The sequence below is a fragment of the Scomber scombrus genome, chromosome 5 (assembly GCF_963691925.1).
Source record: "Scomber scombrus chromosome 5, fScoSco1.1, whole genome shotgun sequence".
NCBI lineage: Eukaryota > Metazoa > Chordata > Actinopteri > Scombriformes > Scombridae > Scomber > Scomber scombrus.
Window position 1 is genome coordinate 27,807,800 of NC_084974.1, and position 18,548 is coordinate 27,826,347.

The window sequence follows — 18,548 nt, forward strand, 5'->3', positions numbered from 1 at the left end:
AATCTATTTACTGTAGTGTAAATGTTCCATATCTCTCTGTCAGATTGACTTATGATAAGATCGCAAGACAATTATTAAGGATGAGTCAAGATCTAAGAGTGTATCTGATAGCAGGAAGCTAACAGCTAACATCTTGCACTGTCTAAAAATATTTTAAAGGATAATTCTGTTTCATTACAACCTGGATTTTATTGTTGTGGTTTTATTCAGTCATTTCTCTCAGTTATAATAAGTTTGCATCACCAAGTTAATTGCTTAGACCTCAGTGTACCTCTTAAAAGAAGTCTAGCGGAGCTCAGATGATTATTCAGGTTTTAAATAAAGCCCCAGGTTATTCAAACATATTTGGAAGAGAAAGCAAAGACAAAATGATATGTAATGTTAGTTGTAAAAAGTAATTAAAGTTTACAGACCATCAACTTTGATCTTCTCTTATTAACATATTTTGCTGCCTACAATTAAATTATATTACCTACATTTTAGGTGAACTCACTGTCAGTTTTACAAATAAAGTGGTTTATTTGATTTCGCTAAAGTGTTTCACTGCTTGTGTTTCTTGCTCCATCTAACTTATCAGTGATGTGGCTGTAATCCCAGACTGCAGTGGTTAATTTGGTGGGTACTATGTTATCCTAACCAATAAAAAGGTTGGCGAAAAATGCAAACATAAGACCCAAGCTGTAATAAATTGACAATTTCATTTAAATGCTCATATGTGTATGTACTGTAAGTATATAGGTTATGGCCTGTACAAATGATATAAGTAAAAATATAAACCAAGAATATAAAAGAGCACAAAAATAGCATTTATTGAAAATAAAAAAATACAGAAATCTGTTTTTGTGATATACTATATAAAGCAATTTAAATGTTTAAAGGATTAATTGATATGTTATCCACTAAAGGTATTACATAATAATATTTTTTGCAAACGTATTGTACTGTACACATGGCATCAGCTTGTAGCTTAACAAACATCATACTATTCAAAGACTGATGAGAGTCCCACTTATAGACACTGTACAACTCAATGGCATACAATTTAGTTAACAATATAAAGTTATTAATATGTATTCAAACTGTGGTCAATCTCCTGATGTTCACCTGGGCTTGGCTGTCGTGTAGAGACTGGCTTCTGAATGACACGAGATCAGGAACCTGGAGGACCATCACATTTAGTCAATGGAAAACATTTACAGGACAGCAGTGACAATTTTTGTGTATTTCAGTTCTTTATAAAAAAAAAATCCAGTAAACAGGCCCCTTCCCCATGTATTATTTGACACCAAGATATTACTCAAGGTATCAATACTGTATGGTAGCCAAAATCAATCTAACAATCAATTAGTCACTGACAGATAATGCTCAGTAAACCATCAGAGGCACAATTACTTCACCAGCATTGACAGGCTAGGATCATGTATGGCAGAACAGAGACAGCAAATGCATGTCAGGTCGCAGTCTATTATCTCAATATTTAGATTATACACCACAATGATGACAGAGACACTTTTGTGGAGCCATGAAGTGCTCTACAAATTTTAGATTTACCCACTATGACCAAAAAGCATGTTTTTCAAGATCTTTGCTGTAATGGATGTGTTGAGCTGCCTGACGGGAGGGAGGCCAGTAGAGGTGTACCAGTAATCCAATTCAGTTCCCTCCTGTGTTCATCATGAGAGCTGCATCTCTCTCTCTCTCTCTCTCTCTCTCTCTCTCTCTCTCTCTCTCTCTCTCTCTCTCTCTCTCTCTCTCTCTCTCTCTCTCTCTCTCTCTCTCTCTCTCTCTCTTTTCTATCTTACCTTGTTAAAGCTGGCAAAATCCATCTGTCTACGAGTTTCCATGATTAGCTCATTGTGAGCTGCATCTGCAGGGTGAGAAACAGCAATTTAGCCTGATCTAACCTTGCAGCCCCACTGAACAGCTACTGCACAGCTCACTTTGATCTTTATGTAGACCTCAGCAAAAAACGTGGCTTTAATGGTTTAGAGGACTGAGGCATACCAAACACAGTATCCTCAGTTTCTGCCTGACAACTTGACATTTTTGACAAAACTACCGATTTGGTTGATTTTGAAACTTGCATTTTATGTGGTTTTGATGCTACTCAATTGCCCACAATGTTAAAATTGTATTAATCGTTTGATCAAAACTTTGAAGCCAACATATGAATCGAAATACTGTAAACACCCTGTGTTCTGTGATCTGTATGTTAGCAATACAAAAATGATGGAAAAATAAAGTATTAGTAAAGCTATTACTACTACTATTTGCTCTCTTGCCAAATGTTCAATGAGAAGCTTGATACCATTCTCATGTCTAAATATGAAGCTGGAGCCAGGGGCTGGTAAGCTTAGCTTAGACTGATAAGAGAGAAAAGCTAGCCTGGCTTTGTCCAAAGCTAACTTGTATATCACGTTTGGATTAAACAAGTGAGGTAAAATGTGTCTATTGGTGAGCTTTAAAGGTGCTGTTAGGCAGATTATTACATTTTAAGATAGACCCAGGCTGTTTCCAGTCTTTATGCAAAGCAAAGCTAAATGCACCATATTTAGCAAACATATATGAGAGTGTATCAAGCTCCTTATGAAACTCTCTGCAACAAAGTGATTAAGTGAATATTTAGGCGCCAAACAATCTCTTTAAGTAAATTACTTCAACGGAGTCTCACAGCAGTTCATGAAATAGTCATGAAAATGAATCTATAGCTTCCTGTGCATGGACACAAATCTTCCACTTTTTGATGACTCACAAACTAATGCATTTCAATTGGAAGTGACTTTCATGTGTGCACCATGTTTTTGTTTTTGTTTTTTTTTAATCAGTTGGGATTGGAAATCTGTTACAAATTACTGTTGAAAAAGGAGGATTTTTTATGCCGTGGTTAATGTCTGGTTAGGTTTAGGCACAAAAAGTAGTTGGTTAATGTGAGGAAAAGATCATTGGGTAAAATGATCACTTAAATGATAATGTTCTAACGTTACTTCCTTACAGTTAGGAAGCCTTCATCATCATGATAAAAACATGTCCTGACTTGCAGTTGGAAATGGGATATGGTGACCTGCAGCAAAGTCTAGGATCTAACCATCCACCTAACTGCCACCTCCAAAGATGGACATTTGTACCTTATATAGACATCATAGATAGGGTCTGTCACTCAAACACCATGCATGCACGAAATATACTTGTAATTTAAATACATTAGTTTGAAAGTCTTGCTGATGGGCAGAAAAAATTGGGAAATTTGAAAAGAAAATATATAATTTCAAGACTATTTCACGAACTGCCATGAGACTGGGTTGACTATGTACATGTTTTAACCTGCATCAGTGACCAGGGGGGGGTCACTGATGAGATGAGTGAGTTCAAACATTGAAGTAGAAATATCCACTTTGATATACTGTATTTTAAGAAAACTATCATTTCCTAATTTTAGGGTGAAGCATTTTGAAAGGCAAACATCTCAGCACCTCGCCAAGTAATCGTTAATTTATAGGTGAAGATGAAGACAAAATAACTAAGTTAAAATCCAACATAAAGATCTTGCATAATATTGTATTTTAAATCTACAGTTTGTCAGATTAAATTGAATATTTCACGTGTAGTTTGAGTGATTAAACAGTTGTCACTGAAGAATACTATTGTAATATTGAACATTATGTCACTCTCACCTGTGAGGCCTTCATTAGAGTATCCCAGGTTGACGTTCCCCCCTGTCACAGCAGCAACCGAGCTTTGCACGTTCACTGATGGGTCGAATCTGAAAATCCACAAATGAACAATCCAATTGAAAAGATAACCTTTAGCTGAGATACGCTGGAGCTACTTTGGCAGAGGCGGTACTGTTGTGAACAGACAATTTTCTTTTTTCACAAAGCAGCAGTATATCAGTGTCCTCTGCATTGTTTTCATCATAAAGTGCTCTGACAGATAAAAAATGAACGTCATCATTTTTCACCCCACTTTATTAGACCCAACCAAAGTACTCAATTCACATTTCAGTGTGCTCAATGGTAAAGCTATAAAATATATTTTAGCTGCAGGAAAAATGCTGACAAATATAATGTGTAATATATCTGCCTCTTAAATGAGCTAACGACTATTCAAATCTTAATGAAGTTGTTACAAAATGTAATGACTACTTAATGCGCACAATTTCAAATTCATTTCTTCAATTTTCGTTTATAATGAAGGACAATAAAAGCGCATTCATTCTCAGAAATAAGCTGTACGTATTAACTGAGAGTCATGATGAGTTGTCATACTGTATGAGCTTATGTAAAGTATAAACTGAGCTCAATGCAGCCAGGACAGTGCGTCTCTGCTTCTGTCACAGATTATTGGAAATACAAGTTTTGCATTGTTCAAAAAATAGTCTCATGAAGTAAAATGTGTCTGGAAAAATACTTTTTGAATCTTACCTTACTGCTTCCTGCTGGCTTTGTTCTGAAAGCAAACAAATGAGGCATAAAGAACACAGAGCTATTATGAGCTATCAGCAGTTAACTTTATTATTCTCACTGCATTGACCACAGAACCACTGTGCTTGCTCACTGCATCCACAGCAATATGAAAGCTGTAAAAGTCCTGGCGTTTGTTTGTTTTGGGCTCTGTACTTATATCATAGCCTCCAGTCAGTTTGCAATTCAACAGTGAAAGCTGGAGCAGAGTGTTAATGAGTTTTCCAACACAGCTTCATGGTTGTGTTATGCAAAGGTGCTCCTGGCCACAACTAAAACAGAACAATATAACAACAGTGCAGATGGCACTCGCCCCAGGACTACGGGTTTAAACCCTCTCATTTGCAATCACAAACAAATGTCAAGCTATGTAACTCGTAGAACACAATTTACAAATAAATGCAGAGTGATTTGTATTTGTATTGTATTTGTAAATCTGTATCTGTGCCTTTAATTTACTGCTCATATATCATCTTTTGTACATCAGCTTAGCATTTTTAAATGGAAAGATATTTGTGAGTCGCCACCTACTTTATGTAGTAAACCAATAAGGATTTAATAAAGGTAATGGTTTTAATCCAGACAGAGACTTCACCAGTGGGACTAAACTGAGGTTGAACAGAAGATGCAGTTTACGGCCTTCCATTGTTTGATTTGGCTACCAATCGAACGTGTCTGAGCTCCTATTGGTTAGTTTTTCTGTCGCTACCTCTGTTTTTTTCTGTTGTGTGTGCTGATTCTTCTTTCTGGCAGTTAAACTGACTCTCTGATTGTACAGCTCTGATCATGAATTGCACTCCCACAGCCCTGAGGCTCCGCCCCACTGCTGCAGAGCAGAGCAGCTGATACAAAAATGCAAATGACGCAGATATAATATATGAGGATTCACAAAATAGAGGGCAGAAAAGGAGAAACGTACAGTGCATCCGGAAAGTATTCACACCCCTTCACTTCCCTTCAGTTTTTTATTTTTAATAAATTTGCAAGAATTTCTAAAAAACCTTTTTCGCTTTGTCATTATGGGTTATTGTGTGTAGATTGATGAGGGGAAAAAAGGAATTTAATCCATTTTGAAATAAGGCTGTAACATAACAAAATGTGGGGGACGTGAAGGGGTGTGAATACTTTCCGGATGCACTGTACATACATACTTGTACATACACATATATGTACATAACCATCCTGCCCACTAATTCCCTGTACAATATAAGATGTTGCACTTCTAATTTAGGCCATAAAAATGTGCACAATTTTATGATGGATGAAGTCACATCCAGCATTCGTTGTAGCCAAACTTAAATTTGAGATGACATCCTGCCATAAATCTTCCCTAATCTCCAGTGGTGTGCAGTCAGGGGCAGCAAGGCTAGCAATGCTAGCCCTGTCAAAAATGTATTTTTTCAGTTTTTTCCATAATTAAAAGGTCATTCTGAAATGTATCTGGAGTCAATTACTTGTTCAGTATGCAACTTTATCCAGAAAACGAATGGTTATATTTTGTGGAGCTCAAATCTCATATGTCCTCTAAACGCATCACAGCTCCTTTCCTCTGCTGGGGCCAGCAGTAGTTGCATTGCTAGCCTCTGATCGAGCTGGACGCTGCTATTGGATGCTTAACGTTGAGTGACCGTATCATCAGCCAATCAAATGTTGATGTGTTATTGACAGAACGCCCTATGTCAAGCATTCTAGTGCTGGTCTGGGCGTCGTCATTCAAATGAGCTTGTCTGATTGGCCCATGGGCAGGTGCGTGATGACGCACTGTTATTCTGGAAAGGTGATGGCGGTTGATTTAACAGCAAGATCGGTAGATAAAAATATGATTGCGGACCTGCTTCGGGTGCCTTTTTCATCATGAAGGATCGCAGGATGGATTTAATCTACAAGTCATCGGTGAGTGCTAGTTTTTTTTTAAAAACTTTCTCTGGACCATATTGGCGCTGCTGTTGGGCTAATATCTCTCTCTCTCTCTTTGTGAAGTAAATTTAGAACCGTTTTTGGAGCATGTTTGTGTCTGTTATGGAAATTGATTTTATTTTTGAAGTGATTTAGAAGTTTCCTCTAAGGATGCAGAGCAGTCGGGCAGTATGTGCTGTTTTTGATGTTGTGTCACATGGTATGTGCATTGTAAAGTGGGCAGTGACCTAAGGGAAGATGATCTGATGGCGATGCTGCGGATGTTGATCAGCTGTCATGTTAGTGTCGATTAAGTACTGTTGCATACAATACTTTCTTTTTTTTTTTGGGGGGGGGGGGGGGGGTTGGTTGGATTTTGGTGCTGGCCCTGACTGAAACACCACCGCACGCTACTGCTAATCTCACTACTAAAATCCTTTTTCCATATAAGTCTCAAGCTAGCTAGGCGGAGATTCACAAATATATATCCATTTAAAAATACCAGGTTGATGTAGAAATGATGATATATGAAGGGTGTATTAGAGGCACAGATACAGATTTATAGATAGAAATCACTCTAGCATTTATTTGTACATTGTGTTTTACGAGATACATAACTTGACATTGGTTTGTGGATACTAATGACACTAGTTCAAACCTGTACAGGAGAGATATAAACTGCTCCTTGAACAGGGGGGGAAATCGCCTTTGTCATTATATTTTAAATCCCTGCTGTCATGCTGGCTAAACTGTTTGAGGGTGACTAGCCTATATTAGATCTCTCCCAATAATTACCAAGCATACATTTCTCCCCCTTGAGGTGGATTACTCAAAGAAGAGCAGAGTGATTTGGAGGCATGCCATATCCTCTAACATGTGAAACATCCTCATGAAGTTAATTTGACTTGTTCGGGGGATGTGAAAGCTTTAAAAGTCACACTAAGGCAAGGACAATAGTGAAGGAGGACTCAGACGTTTCAGGTACAGAATCAGCTGCCGGAGGAGAAAGTTCACACCTGCTTTATGATAATCCCTTAGCCCTAAACCACAGCCATGATTTGCAATGGTCCAGAATCAGTCACAGGGATTATGCTGACTTCTAAATGTGTGACTCAGGGCCACTTTTTGTTATCGCACACAAACAGGCGTCCTCCTCCTCCTTGCGCTAGAACAACGAACCCCTCGGAGATGCCATTCCAGAAACATTTGGGCAATGTCCCTCCTTCCTGGACAGACTTTTTTACAGTCACTTTACTTCCACAGGCTCAGAGGAACCTGCCAAGGTATTGACCCCTCTATTTGGAAAGTTGACAAGTAATCCGACCCCATCGCAAATATCCCGGGTTAAGTTATGAGCTCTAAAAGAACTGCAGTATAACTGTCTCGCTGTGTGGATATTTTCAACCCTTATTAATGGGGGTTTGTCACGTTTCCTGAGCAATAGTCAGTAAGAGTTGGTATTGCCTTAGTCTCCTTTGAAAGCACATTCATCACATCTTTCTTAAATCTGCAAAGTAAGCTGAGTGACTGTGTTTCAGTGGGGTATAGTCTGTCAAACATGCTGAGTCATGCAGCAGGGGGGCAAGATGTGAGCCAGACCCTCATGTCCCCCAAGGTACAATCTCTGCCAGTGTACCAATAGCTGTAATCCTTTATGCAAACAGGTTGATGGCCTGTCCAAGGTCACTACATTCCCACCACACAACTGTCAACTGTTGTGCACATCTCAGTGGACTTTATCAGGCCGTCATGCATATTTGACTGACCAGGTCTCTGTCCCTTTATTTATTCACGGGAGACTTACCTAAACTGCTAATACTCTGTACCAACTTTATAAATCATACCGTACACCAGCAGTGAGAAGACTATTCCCATTAAAGTAGAAGTGCTGTTAGTTGACTGGTATTCAATAGACGACACTACAGTTGCTCTCTGTTCACTGTAGGTGATTTTTATCAACAACAAACAAAAAGTAGAAATCACAAAACAAGTAAACACACAAAGCTCCACTACAGACTTATTGTTCACTGTGAATGGCTCCATAATTGTCTTGTCGCTGAGCTCATGGAGAACTGAATCATCTTACATCTAAGAAATGTGATTACAACTGTGGTAAAGTCTGCTACTAATCTAAGTAAAATACACAAAGCAAAAACAGAAATGCCAGTCATCCCTTTTTGCAATCAAAAATGGTGCTGACATTATTATTAAAACACTTTTAGTGATGACTGACTCTTAACAGACTCATTATAAAACACTCTCTCTCCTTAATACATTCATGCTATAAACAGACTTTAGGGCTACAAATATCCCTGAAGGCAACACTCTCTACTTTCTCCATTCAAAAAGAATACATGATGTTGTGAACACGTAAATGTCTAGTCCTCAAACGTAAGACGACCCCACTTTTTGAAGTGTTATTTCAACAAAAATGTTTATCATATTTAGGCCAGTAGGGTAAATGTATAAAACTGGTAGGGTGATGCTTTAAAAAGGACACAACCTCACAATATACACTTAAGAGCTGCCTTGTATAAACGCACTGTTCAGTTGCTTAACTCTTAACACACCTTGCTCATGGACACCCCGGTTGTTTGTGTTGATTTACAGTCGTTACTCCTTCATGTCCATCCCAGCGGTCACACACTTACTCCTCTAACCTTAGTGCTGCAGCTGTTTCCTGAGAAGTAAGACTTTCTGCTGACAACTAATGTTCTGCTTTGTCAGAAAAAATATTGGGTGCCCTTGGTGAAGGCCAGTGTGGGGCAGTGCCGAGTCACAGCGTGTAACTGCCTATCTTCTTCATTACACTTTAATCACAGTTTCTGCTCTGAAAAGCAAAGTAGGAGGTGACTCTTTTTTTTTTTTAACCTGGAGCAATTTAAGGAAAAAAAAAAAAGTGCCTACTTGCTTGTCTCCTTTGTCTGTAACAGAGGACAGTGCAGATGCAGAGCAGGAGGAGCAGAAGAAAAGCGGAGAGGGAGGCCGTTACTGCCAGCGGGACTGTGCAGTCAACTCCTTCCTCCTCCACCACCTCCGCAACTGAGGAGAAGAAGGTCACATCAGTGTTCAGTAAAGAAATGTTGAAGTAGGTTTGTTACTCTGCAATTCATTTGCAGATTTGCAGACATAGCGTAAAGAAAGCTGTGTTTCTTTCCCTGTTAATTTGCAGTAGCAGGCATCAGAGTGTTTGCTGAGGGTAGCTACTCTGTGTAGATTTCCAAAAAAATGTCACAACTACAACTCCAAATGGAGCATAGCTAAAATAATACAGGCAGTATTTGTCATTTTAAAGCTGTGGGCCTCAGAGAGGTTTGCAACCCCAGTTCCCACTTCAGTAGCTGTGATTCAAACTTGTGTAGTGTTGATGTGGCAGCTGCTGTCTTTTCCACTCTCCCCTTCGATGATAATGCTTAGTGATGATTCACACGCTTCCCAAAAGAGAAAGGGACAGAAAATAGGAGAGAATAAAAATGAAATCCACAAAGATGTACAAGCAGAAAACTAAACTCGGACGGGACAAAGACAGGACTGACTTTGTTAAGGTTAGGGTTAGGTTAATGTTAATGTATGCTGTGTTACTGTCTTACCCACTGTCAGATGGACGCTGCTCCTCAGTGGTTTGGGGAGGGCAGACACAGAGGCCAGACAATCCACACGAGAGCTCTTCACTGCCGTCACATTGAGGGTGCTGCTCACAGTGAAGAGGCTGATCCCAGACGCTTCACTACTGATGGTGTATTCACCCTCGCTCACCTACACACCATTCCCCCAGAGAGAGAAAATTATCATTATATGCAGTATATTCTGCATATACAGTAGGTGGTATGTTTACATTTTGACTCGTCAGGTACACCTGGTACTTACAATGTACTCCAAACATGACTGAATTTAAAGGGGTAGTTCACCCACAAACAATGCAAATCTCTTTTTTTTCATGTGGTGTGGAAAAAAATCAGCTGTCTTTTTAATAAAGTGAGTCCATTTATTGTAAGAGGTTGATTATGAGTTCATCTCTGCTATATTTGTCTCAGTTTTAAATGACAAATTGAGATTTCAAGATTTCTCATAATCTGCTCAGCCTATAGAAGTGAGGACTGTGCCCATCCTTTTGTTCACTCTGAAATAAAAATTAAGGACTTCTCAACGTGACCTTCCCACTCCATTCAGTGGCACATCAGTATGGCCAGCCCTGTATTAGATTAAACATGATTTGCTGACATTTGGAGATATCTGCTGACATTCACCGCAGTGCATAGTGACTCAATAGCAATTGCTTAGTGTTTCTTACACAAGCAAAATATTAAGCACATATAAAACTGGAAGTTTTATAAAGAGCTGGAGTAGGATGAATTGTGTGTTAGGAATACATTCGATGCAGGTTAAATGGTAAATGGACTGCACTTATATAGCGCCTTTTCTAGTCTTATCGACCGCTCAAAGCGCATTTATACTACATGTCAACATTCACCCATTCACAAACTGAGAGGCTACCACCCAACCTGCTCATCAGGAGCGATACAGAACTTTCTGTCCAAAGTTCCCCACAATGTTTTGCTCAGTCATTCACTCGCACATCGCATTTTGGGGTTGAGTACATTGCCCAAGTACGTCTTCAAAATGCTGACTGGAAGAGCTGGGGATCAAACCACCGACCTTCTGTTTAGTGGACGACCCGCTCTACCTCCCGAGCCACTGCATTTGCTAATTTTCCACACCGGCTTAGATCCATGTGTGCAATATTGCAGAAAGTCAGGGAAAGTTTCCAGTTAAAGTGCTCACAAAGAGGTCTGTGGTTATTATATTTAGAAATGGATAGAAACGAATAAATAAAACTAAAGGTTTTGTATTTTTTGCCTTTTTGAATGCTATAAACCAAATTCATCTGAATGCATTAGGAGTTCAATGATAAATGTGTAATAGTAAAAACAAGCTTTATGATGTGTTTGAGTGATGTCAAGAGTAAGGATTACGCAGCTGTGAAACATTTAGAGTTTCAGAATGTTTTGGAAAATGGTCTGCTAAGTTTAGATATAAAGATACTAGTGGTGAGGATGAGTCATTGTTGTTGTTCATTTACCTTTTTGTCAGTCACCTGCCATCGCAAAGTGGGTTGAGGGTACCATCCTGCTGCTCGGCATTCAAACAGGACTGAATGCCCTCTGAAAGCCAACTTGTTGTCTCCAAAGACTTTCACACTGCCCTTTTCTGCAATGAGGAAAAAAAAGAGGGCATTCACAAACATGAATGTAGTTCCTTTTTCTTTTTTTTTCTTTTTTTATGTACCTACATGCATTTTTATGTACCTATGTATATTCCTGAATGTGTATGAATGTGAGTGAATTCATGCATGCAGATAAAAATGGGTATAGGAATCAATTTCATATCAGTCTCTGTTGAAATTCATGTGCACATGTCTGCACCCAAAGATGAGCATCACCTCTTCAGTTGGCGCGTTCACTTACAAAAGACGGATTTCATTCGTGCCGGGTGATTGATTGCGTGTCTCAAAGTCTCAACTGCCTGACGAATGCTTCTCCTCTTTTCCCCTCCGTCTCCTTCCATGCCAGCTAAATAAGCCACTTAAGGCCCTGGGAAATACAGTATCACATGTGTGAAGTCTATTGTCTGGGCGAATGAAAGGCGGTGGATGCAACAGACAATTGCTATAGACAGAAAGATAATTACAGACGCTTTGGTGCTTTGTCTGAGCGAATAACACGTCTGTGTTGATTTAGGTTCAAATCCTCAGATGTTTTGTACACATTATTGGCTGTCCCTTTTCTCCAGGGTTTTTTACTTGATGGCTGATTGATGTCATAAACTTCGTAACTTCCATTCTGATAGTGGACTCAGCTGCTCTTAGAGAATCTGAGTGAACAAAACCTGGCCAGGAACCAGGGGCCTCATTTGCACCGACTGATAAGGGGCTCTGGGCGATCATAGCTGATTGATAATAATAAAAGGAAACACAACAGCACTCCCTCCCAAAGCTCTGATGTAAGCGATCCATAAAATAACTAAGGTTTGTTAATAACTGTGGAAACTCTGAAGACGTTGGGTGAGGTGTGGAGCCTTCAGCTCACTCAGCAGTGGTCCTCAGAGAGGGAATTGCTGCTTTGAAGGCAATATTTAAAGACTTGAACATATCTGTGTGCAGGATTGTATACGTCTGCATGCAAGTTGTGTAACATGAGCAGTAGATAACACATGTGCTGTATGTGTGGGTGTTAATTTATTCAAACGAGCCTCTACAGGCATGTTCACTCTATTCCTTTTTCTATAGCTTCAGTGCAATGTACATCGATTTGTTCATGTGAGAGGTTTGTGTTTGTAAGTGAAAAATAGAGGAGAAATAGCACAGAGAACGAATGTGTGGTTGTAATTACATCATCTTCATATTAGACAATTAAAGCAGGGAGTGAGGATGATAGCACACAGAGTCAAGCAGCCCACTGTATAGATTGGTGGCTCCCCTCCAACAGTATATTTGAAGCTGCAGTGCACAAATCACGGGCAGAGTTGCTGACTGTTAACTGGGCATTCCTGGATGCACGATTAATTCAAAGGCTGTGTCAGGCCATAGTGATCTTCTGCATCCACACTGGAGGGCATGAGTCACCACACACTACTGTTAATGGGTTCATGCAGTGCATCAGGAAAGTATTCACACCCCTTCACTTTCCCCACACTTTGTTATGTTAAAAAATACATTTTCGCTTTGTCATTATGGGGTATTGTGTGTAGATTGATGAGGGAAAAAAGGGAATTTAATTCATTTTGGAATAAGGCTGTCCTGATGTCAGCAGGGATTTGTGGCACTGGTCCCAAAGGAGGCCCTCTTCATAATATATTGGAGACAATGGGTCATTGGTTTTGTTTCCTCTCGCTTTTTGCAGGGGAGATGTTTCCACATAGATTTTTTTTTAGCTGAGCTCTCAATTCAAGGGGTTCATACTGGAGATGCAAATGAGTTGAATGATAAGGTCAAGGGAAGCACAGATCTGTGCAAATCTTATCAAGCATTTAATGAGTTTTAGGCATAACGACCCCAAGAAGATGTGAATATATTTCCAGAAATGTGTCATTTATTAGTTGTTAGCTAAAGAACGCTGTTTTATCATCAGATAATCTTAAAAACTAAGGTACGGCATGAAAACGATTGAATTGTAGAAGGTTATGACAAGAAGGTAACTGAATAATTAATATTCCAAACTTTATAAAACAACTGATTTTACTTTCTGTAAAGTGACTATAGGAATAACTGTTGGTAGACATAACGTTTAATCAGTAATACCCAATAAATGTGTTTTGTGTTTCTCAAAACCAAAATTACGGTCTTGTTAGATTGTGATGGGAAAATTTAAACCCTAAAATGCATACAGGATTGTTGTCCTCTGTATTCTACCAAGTGCATCTGTAAGCCATTCACAAGTTTTTGACACTTTTAAAAAAAAATAATCTAGCAAGCAAAGGTCAAAATATAAATTTAGGGCGAAAAAAGATTAAAGTCTTCTTCTCTGCTCTCACAAAAAAGAAGTCAGACCACCCCCCATTTAGCAAAAAGAATAATAGCACAACACTCCCCCTTTTTGCTCGTAAGGTGTTCCCACTTCTTAAAACATTGGTTCACATTGCAGTTCTTTCCGGCTCGGAAGAACTGCAATGTGAAACAATATACAACACAATCAGAGCTGCAGAAAACTACTGATTCTTATCGGGTCCTGACCCTAACTCTCCAGCAAATGTGCAACCCGGTCCTAACACAGCACCCCCTTTTGGCACAGCATCTTTATAATATACACTAAATGAGAAGAGGAGAGGAGAAAGAGATTGGCTGTAGCTGCAGCCTGTAAATCCTGCTCTGCTGCCTGTTCTGACTGTCATGGAGTCCAGCACTGGCAGCTAATCAATTCCTCTCCCTGACACCACCCACACCGTCATTAACAATGTCACAGAGACCATCAAACATGTCTTGGCAACTGTACTCCGCTACACAGACACAAATGATTTCCCTACCTTTAATGTACACCATGATTGATCCTTCAGGCACTGATTGAGCTACTTTACAGAAACTTGAAAACTTTCATTGTTGAATCCCCTCACTTCAAACTAATGAAATGAAAGGCTGTTAATTAGGATGTGCTGTGCACCTCGAATGCTGAGAGAAAGTACTATAGGTTTGTTTGTTTTTGTTTGGTCTCTGGGTCTCTGTGTTCTTTAGTTGAGATGGCAGTGTGTGGGTGGGCAGAATCAAAGCCGCTACACAACTTTTGCTTAGTCTCTTCATTTGCCTCTTTTTACACACTGCTTTTTGCCACGTCAAGGTTAAATTCAGCGTGTTTCGGCACCCTCTCACACTTCAATAGTTTTCATGAGATTTGCCATCTGCTTGCTTTCCTTTGCTACTTTTGTGTGTGTGTGTGTGTGTGTGTGTGTGTGTGTGTGTGTGTGTGTGTGTGTGTGTGTGTGTGTGTGTGTGTGTGTGTGTGTGTGTGTGTGTGTGTGTGTGTGTGTGTGTGTGTGTGTGTGTGTGTGTGTGTGTGTGTGTGTGTGTGTGTGTGTGTGTATATATAAAGTGAGTATCCCTGAGAGAAGCTGGCTGCACAAAAAGCCATTGAATTTCTCTGCTTAAGAAACAAACTGTTCCTTGCTGCCTTCCTGCTACAATGAATCAAGGTAACAACCACACACACATGCATACACACACAAACACATGTACATAGTCCCTCTTCAGACTCACACTCACACACACACACAAACATATGTACACACACACACACACACACATATGAACAAACAGACCTTGTACAAACAGATTTGCTGTTTTCCTCTCAAAGTCCTGGATGTTACAGGCCACTGGTCCCTCTTGTTGTCTGTCTGTGTTCTTAAGGATAAACACCCAGCTGTCATCCTTTGAAGAAGACGCATTCTGTGCCGTCACATTAAGGTCCTGAGAAGGAAGGATGCCGTACTTTCTGGAGATGGTGAGCACCACTTCATTGTTCAGGGTCCACACCATAGCGGCCCATTTGGTGTTAGAGATGCTGCAGGTGAAGCGGGCCTCATCCCCTTGCAGGACTGTCAGGGTTTCAGGCACCAGTTTTACCTGAGCTCCAACTGCTAAACAAGACAGAAAATACTGTTATTATACCTTTAACAACTAATATTAAAAAGTAATGTTAAAAACTTTACACCAATCAGAATTAATAAGCTGGTTATGAAATATATGAAGCATATTAACCTAGAAGAAGAAGAAGCAGAAAATCACTCTAGTGGTGTTAGTAGCAAAGAAAACACAAAAACAGTCTCTATTCTAAAGATACATGGTTAAACCACAATCAAAGAAAAATGCTACCATTGACTCCTTCAAAATCGATGCAAAAGAGAACATGGGGCATGATCAAACCTTTGCAACAGGAAGTGTCTTGGATAAATTGTTATTCATTATCAAAGGATAAATATAATGGACAATGAGTGACCAGTAAGTACATATATTACTCACTCTTCTATAGCTTCTCTTGTCTAAAGCACTGTTTTATTCATTGTTCTGTGAGTCAAGTGTGAGTCAAGATTTCAAAGGAGGAACAGAGCACATTTGGGTTACTTCTTCCTTGTCATGAATCCAGGTACAGATCTAAATCTTGCCATGACAGAGGACTCCATTAGTGTCACTTTTAGACACATTTGTCTGAACATGCAAGACAAGGAGGGAGTGAGTAAGAGATGAAGAAGAAAGAAAGAGAGAATTGAATAAAGCAAGTGGCAGGACATCTCCCTACATCTGTTTCTTACTGTCCAGATGGAGGGTAGTGATTTGGTTAGATGCATGCACAAAGGATGTAGGATTTGGGTGTAAACTCTGACATATTAACTGTAGCCTCCACCAACAGACCATAGCACAGTAACCTGCAGAATTGAGTAAACCTACCAAGATTACATTATTAGAGCTTAAACAGATAAACAGATACTGTGAGAAGACATTCATAACCCACTGTGCACAAACTGTTAGGCCACACTCCTCCATTACACTATAGACAGATTCATATGCATACACTCATCCTCAATTGAATTCCAGCATATCTTTTCCAGCTTTTTACTGCTGACAAATGAAGGAGGAAAGGGAATTAATATTAATGGCAAACTGTGAAATATGAAATAACAGGTTTACGCCACAGTGCTCAGAGTGATGTATAACTTGTTTGTGGTGAGCTAACTGCGTTACCTTCTGCAGCCGGCACGCTGGGTCATAAATTATGCATCCGTTTAGGAAATTAGGTCTGAGAAATATCTAGGCCGTCCTACACAGCTATTTCTTTTCATTGCAATCAGAGAATAGGAGACTAATGAGCAGACTTTGTGCATGCTCCTATTGGGACTGTGATCCAGTGACTCTGAAGTCCCCTGACCACGAGCTACATCTTAATGTTAACTAGATAGGCAGACATTTCGAAGAAAATTAATTATAAAGTGCATATAGATCATTAGGCCCTCTAATTATATTGTCTATGGCTTTAATCTAAAGGGTGCTGCTGTTCAGCAAACCACAGCACTGAATGCGGCCGTTAATACAAGTACATTACTGGCCTCTCTGATACATGTCCAACCAGACAAGCTGCTGTTTGTTTTGAGCTCAAGTCTCACCGTTAATCCTGCATGAAAGTAGAAACATGAACAGAGCAAAGATGTCCATGGTTAATTTGTCCATCCAGTCAGTCCATTGTTCAGTGCTGAACGGATCTGAAACAAAAAACAATTTAATTATATTATTGCAGTTTCATCACTTTGGTTTAGACTGCCTTGACATTTGGTGACTTGTGACTTTTCCTCTGGTGGCCACATGAGATTGACTATTTGTGATTTTAAATAAAAAATGTTTCAACAACCGTAAGATGGATCACCATGAAACTCATGTTCCCCTCACAATGAATTTAGTTTTATTTTCAAAAATTGAATCTGTCCAATATTTGGTATATGATCAAATACTTGCAAAACTAATTAAATTTCCTTCATCTTTAGCTGTACAAAATATTCTAAAATAAGCAAGAAGTCAGTGAGTGTTACCAGAAGAACATCCAACATAGCTACACACACCGTCCTGGAGCTAGTCATCGCTGAGGAAGAATTTACCCGCTTATGGCTATTAAAACTCAGGACTGTCAAGGTCCCATCTGTGTACAGTTCTTAGATTATGAGCTGCAAGATATGACATGTAACTTCAATATACAAACAAATAGTGTGCCTTTTAAATATATCAAAACACTAGCATAACTCCACATTCAAACGGTCATGAATATTTGGAGAACTTGATTTTGACAAGAAAAAGAAACTATGTCCCAAAGAGCATCTGTCTGTGTTTTATTCCTTTGGGATGTCCCTCTCTGCCTCAAACAGCACCTGGTAGACCTTGAATTTGACATCATGCTTATGCGCTTGGTGGATATTAGTCAGTATGTCCCTACTTTACTTGAGTAGAATATTTCAGTACTCTTTCCACCTCTGGAAAACAGTAAGTTATTAAATGAAACTACTGAGATCTTAAATACAAGTAATGTGTTGCATTGCACCTGCCTCTCAACCATTTGTTTCACACACACAAAATAGTAGCATCTCCAGAATAAAACAAGTGTACAGTAAATAACCACAGATCCATCTGTGTTTGTGTGACTCACCTCAGTCTGGCGTCTCTCTGGATCAGCAGCAAGTGTCCCACATAGTGGATACATTGTCATTACTGCTTCCTCATGTTAGGAGCTCAAGCATATCACCCAAAACTGTCCCGTTAAATATTATCAAACTCAGTGGGAACTTTGCCCTGTGATACAAACAGATGTAAATACACACTATGACTCACAGTGCAAACAATACCTCTTGAAAGTTCCCAGTTCCCAGGGGTCTTTAAACGAGGCCCCCTCCCACTTATAATGAATAGATCTAGGCACACTGGATGATTTATCTGCAGTTCCAAAATCCCCCTTAGAAACAATTAAACATGACAAAATACTCTCTGCTATAAATGTGTGTCTTGAATGGTGTTCCACATAAATTCACTTATCTATTCCCCTTCATTGAACAATCCCAAATTAATTAATATACAAATATGTGTCACTTCAAAACATTAACCACCTTACGCTAAAGGTTTCCACATTACACTCAGACGTTTTGGACTACGATTGGCTTTCAAACTTGTTA

At 39.4% G+C, this 18,548-nt stretch overlaps 1 protein-coding gene across 7 annotated transcripts; it reads right to left on the reverse strand.

Moving 5' to 3' along the window:
- Nucleotides 1–785: 785 nt before the first annotated feature.
- On the reverse strand, nt 786–18,135 carry igsf5b (immunoglobulin superfamily, member 5b). Of its 7 annotated transcripts, XM_062418502.1 has the most exons (11): nt 17,936–18,017; nt 17,487–17,893; nt 17,001–17,096; nt 15,162–15,479; nt 11,437–11,564; nt 9,947–10,112; nt 9,264–9,398; nt 4,422–4,446; nt 3,672–3,760; nt 1,803–1,867; nt 786–1,158 (listed from the first exon to the last, which is right to left on the reverse strand). In XM_062418502.1, exons 3-11 carry the CDS (start codon nt 17,062–17,064, stop codon nt 1,075–1,077), a joined length of 1,074 nt encoding a protein of 357 aa, XP_062274486.1. In that variant the 5' UTR covers nt 17,065–17,096; nt 17,487–17,893; nt 17,936–18,017; the 3' UTR covers nt 786–1,074. The 7 variants fall into 7 exon arrangements, with proteins under 7 accessions (XP_062274486.1, XP_062274487.1, XP_062274483.1 ...); XM_062418503.1 differs by lacking the exons at nt 17,487–17,893; nt 17,936–18,017 and adding an exon at nt 18,029–18,135 and having other exon boundaries at nt 15,162–15,476; XM_062418499.1 differs by lacking the exons at nt 17,487–17,893; nt 17,936–18,017 and adding an exon at nt 18,029–18,135.
- Nucleotides 18,136–18,548: the final 413 nt, after the last annotated feature.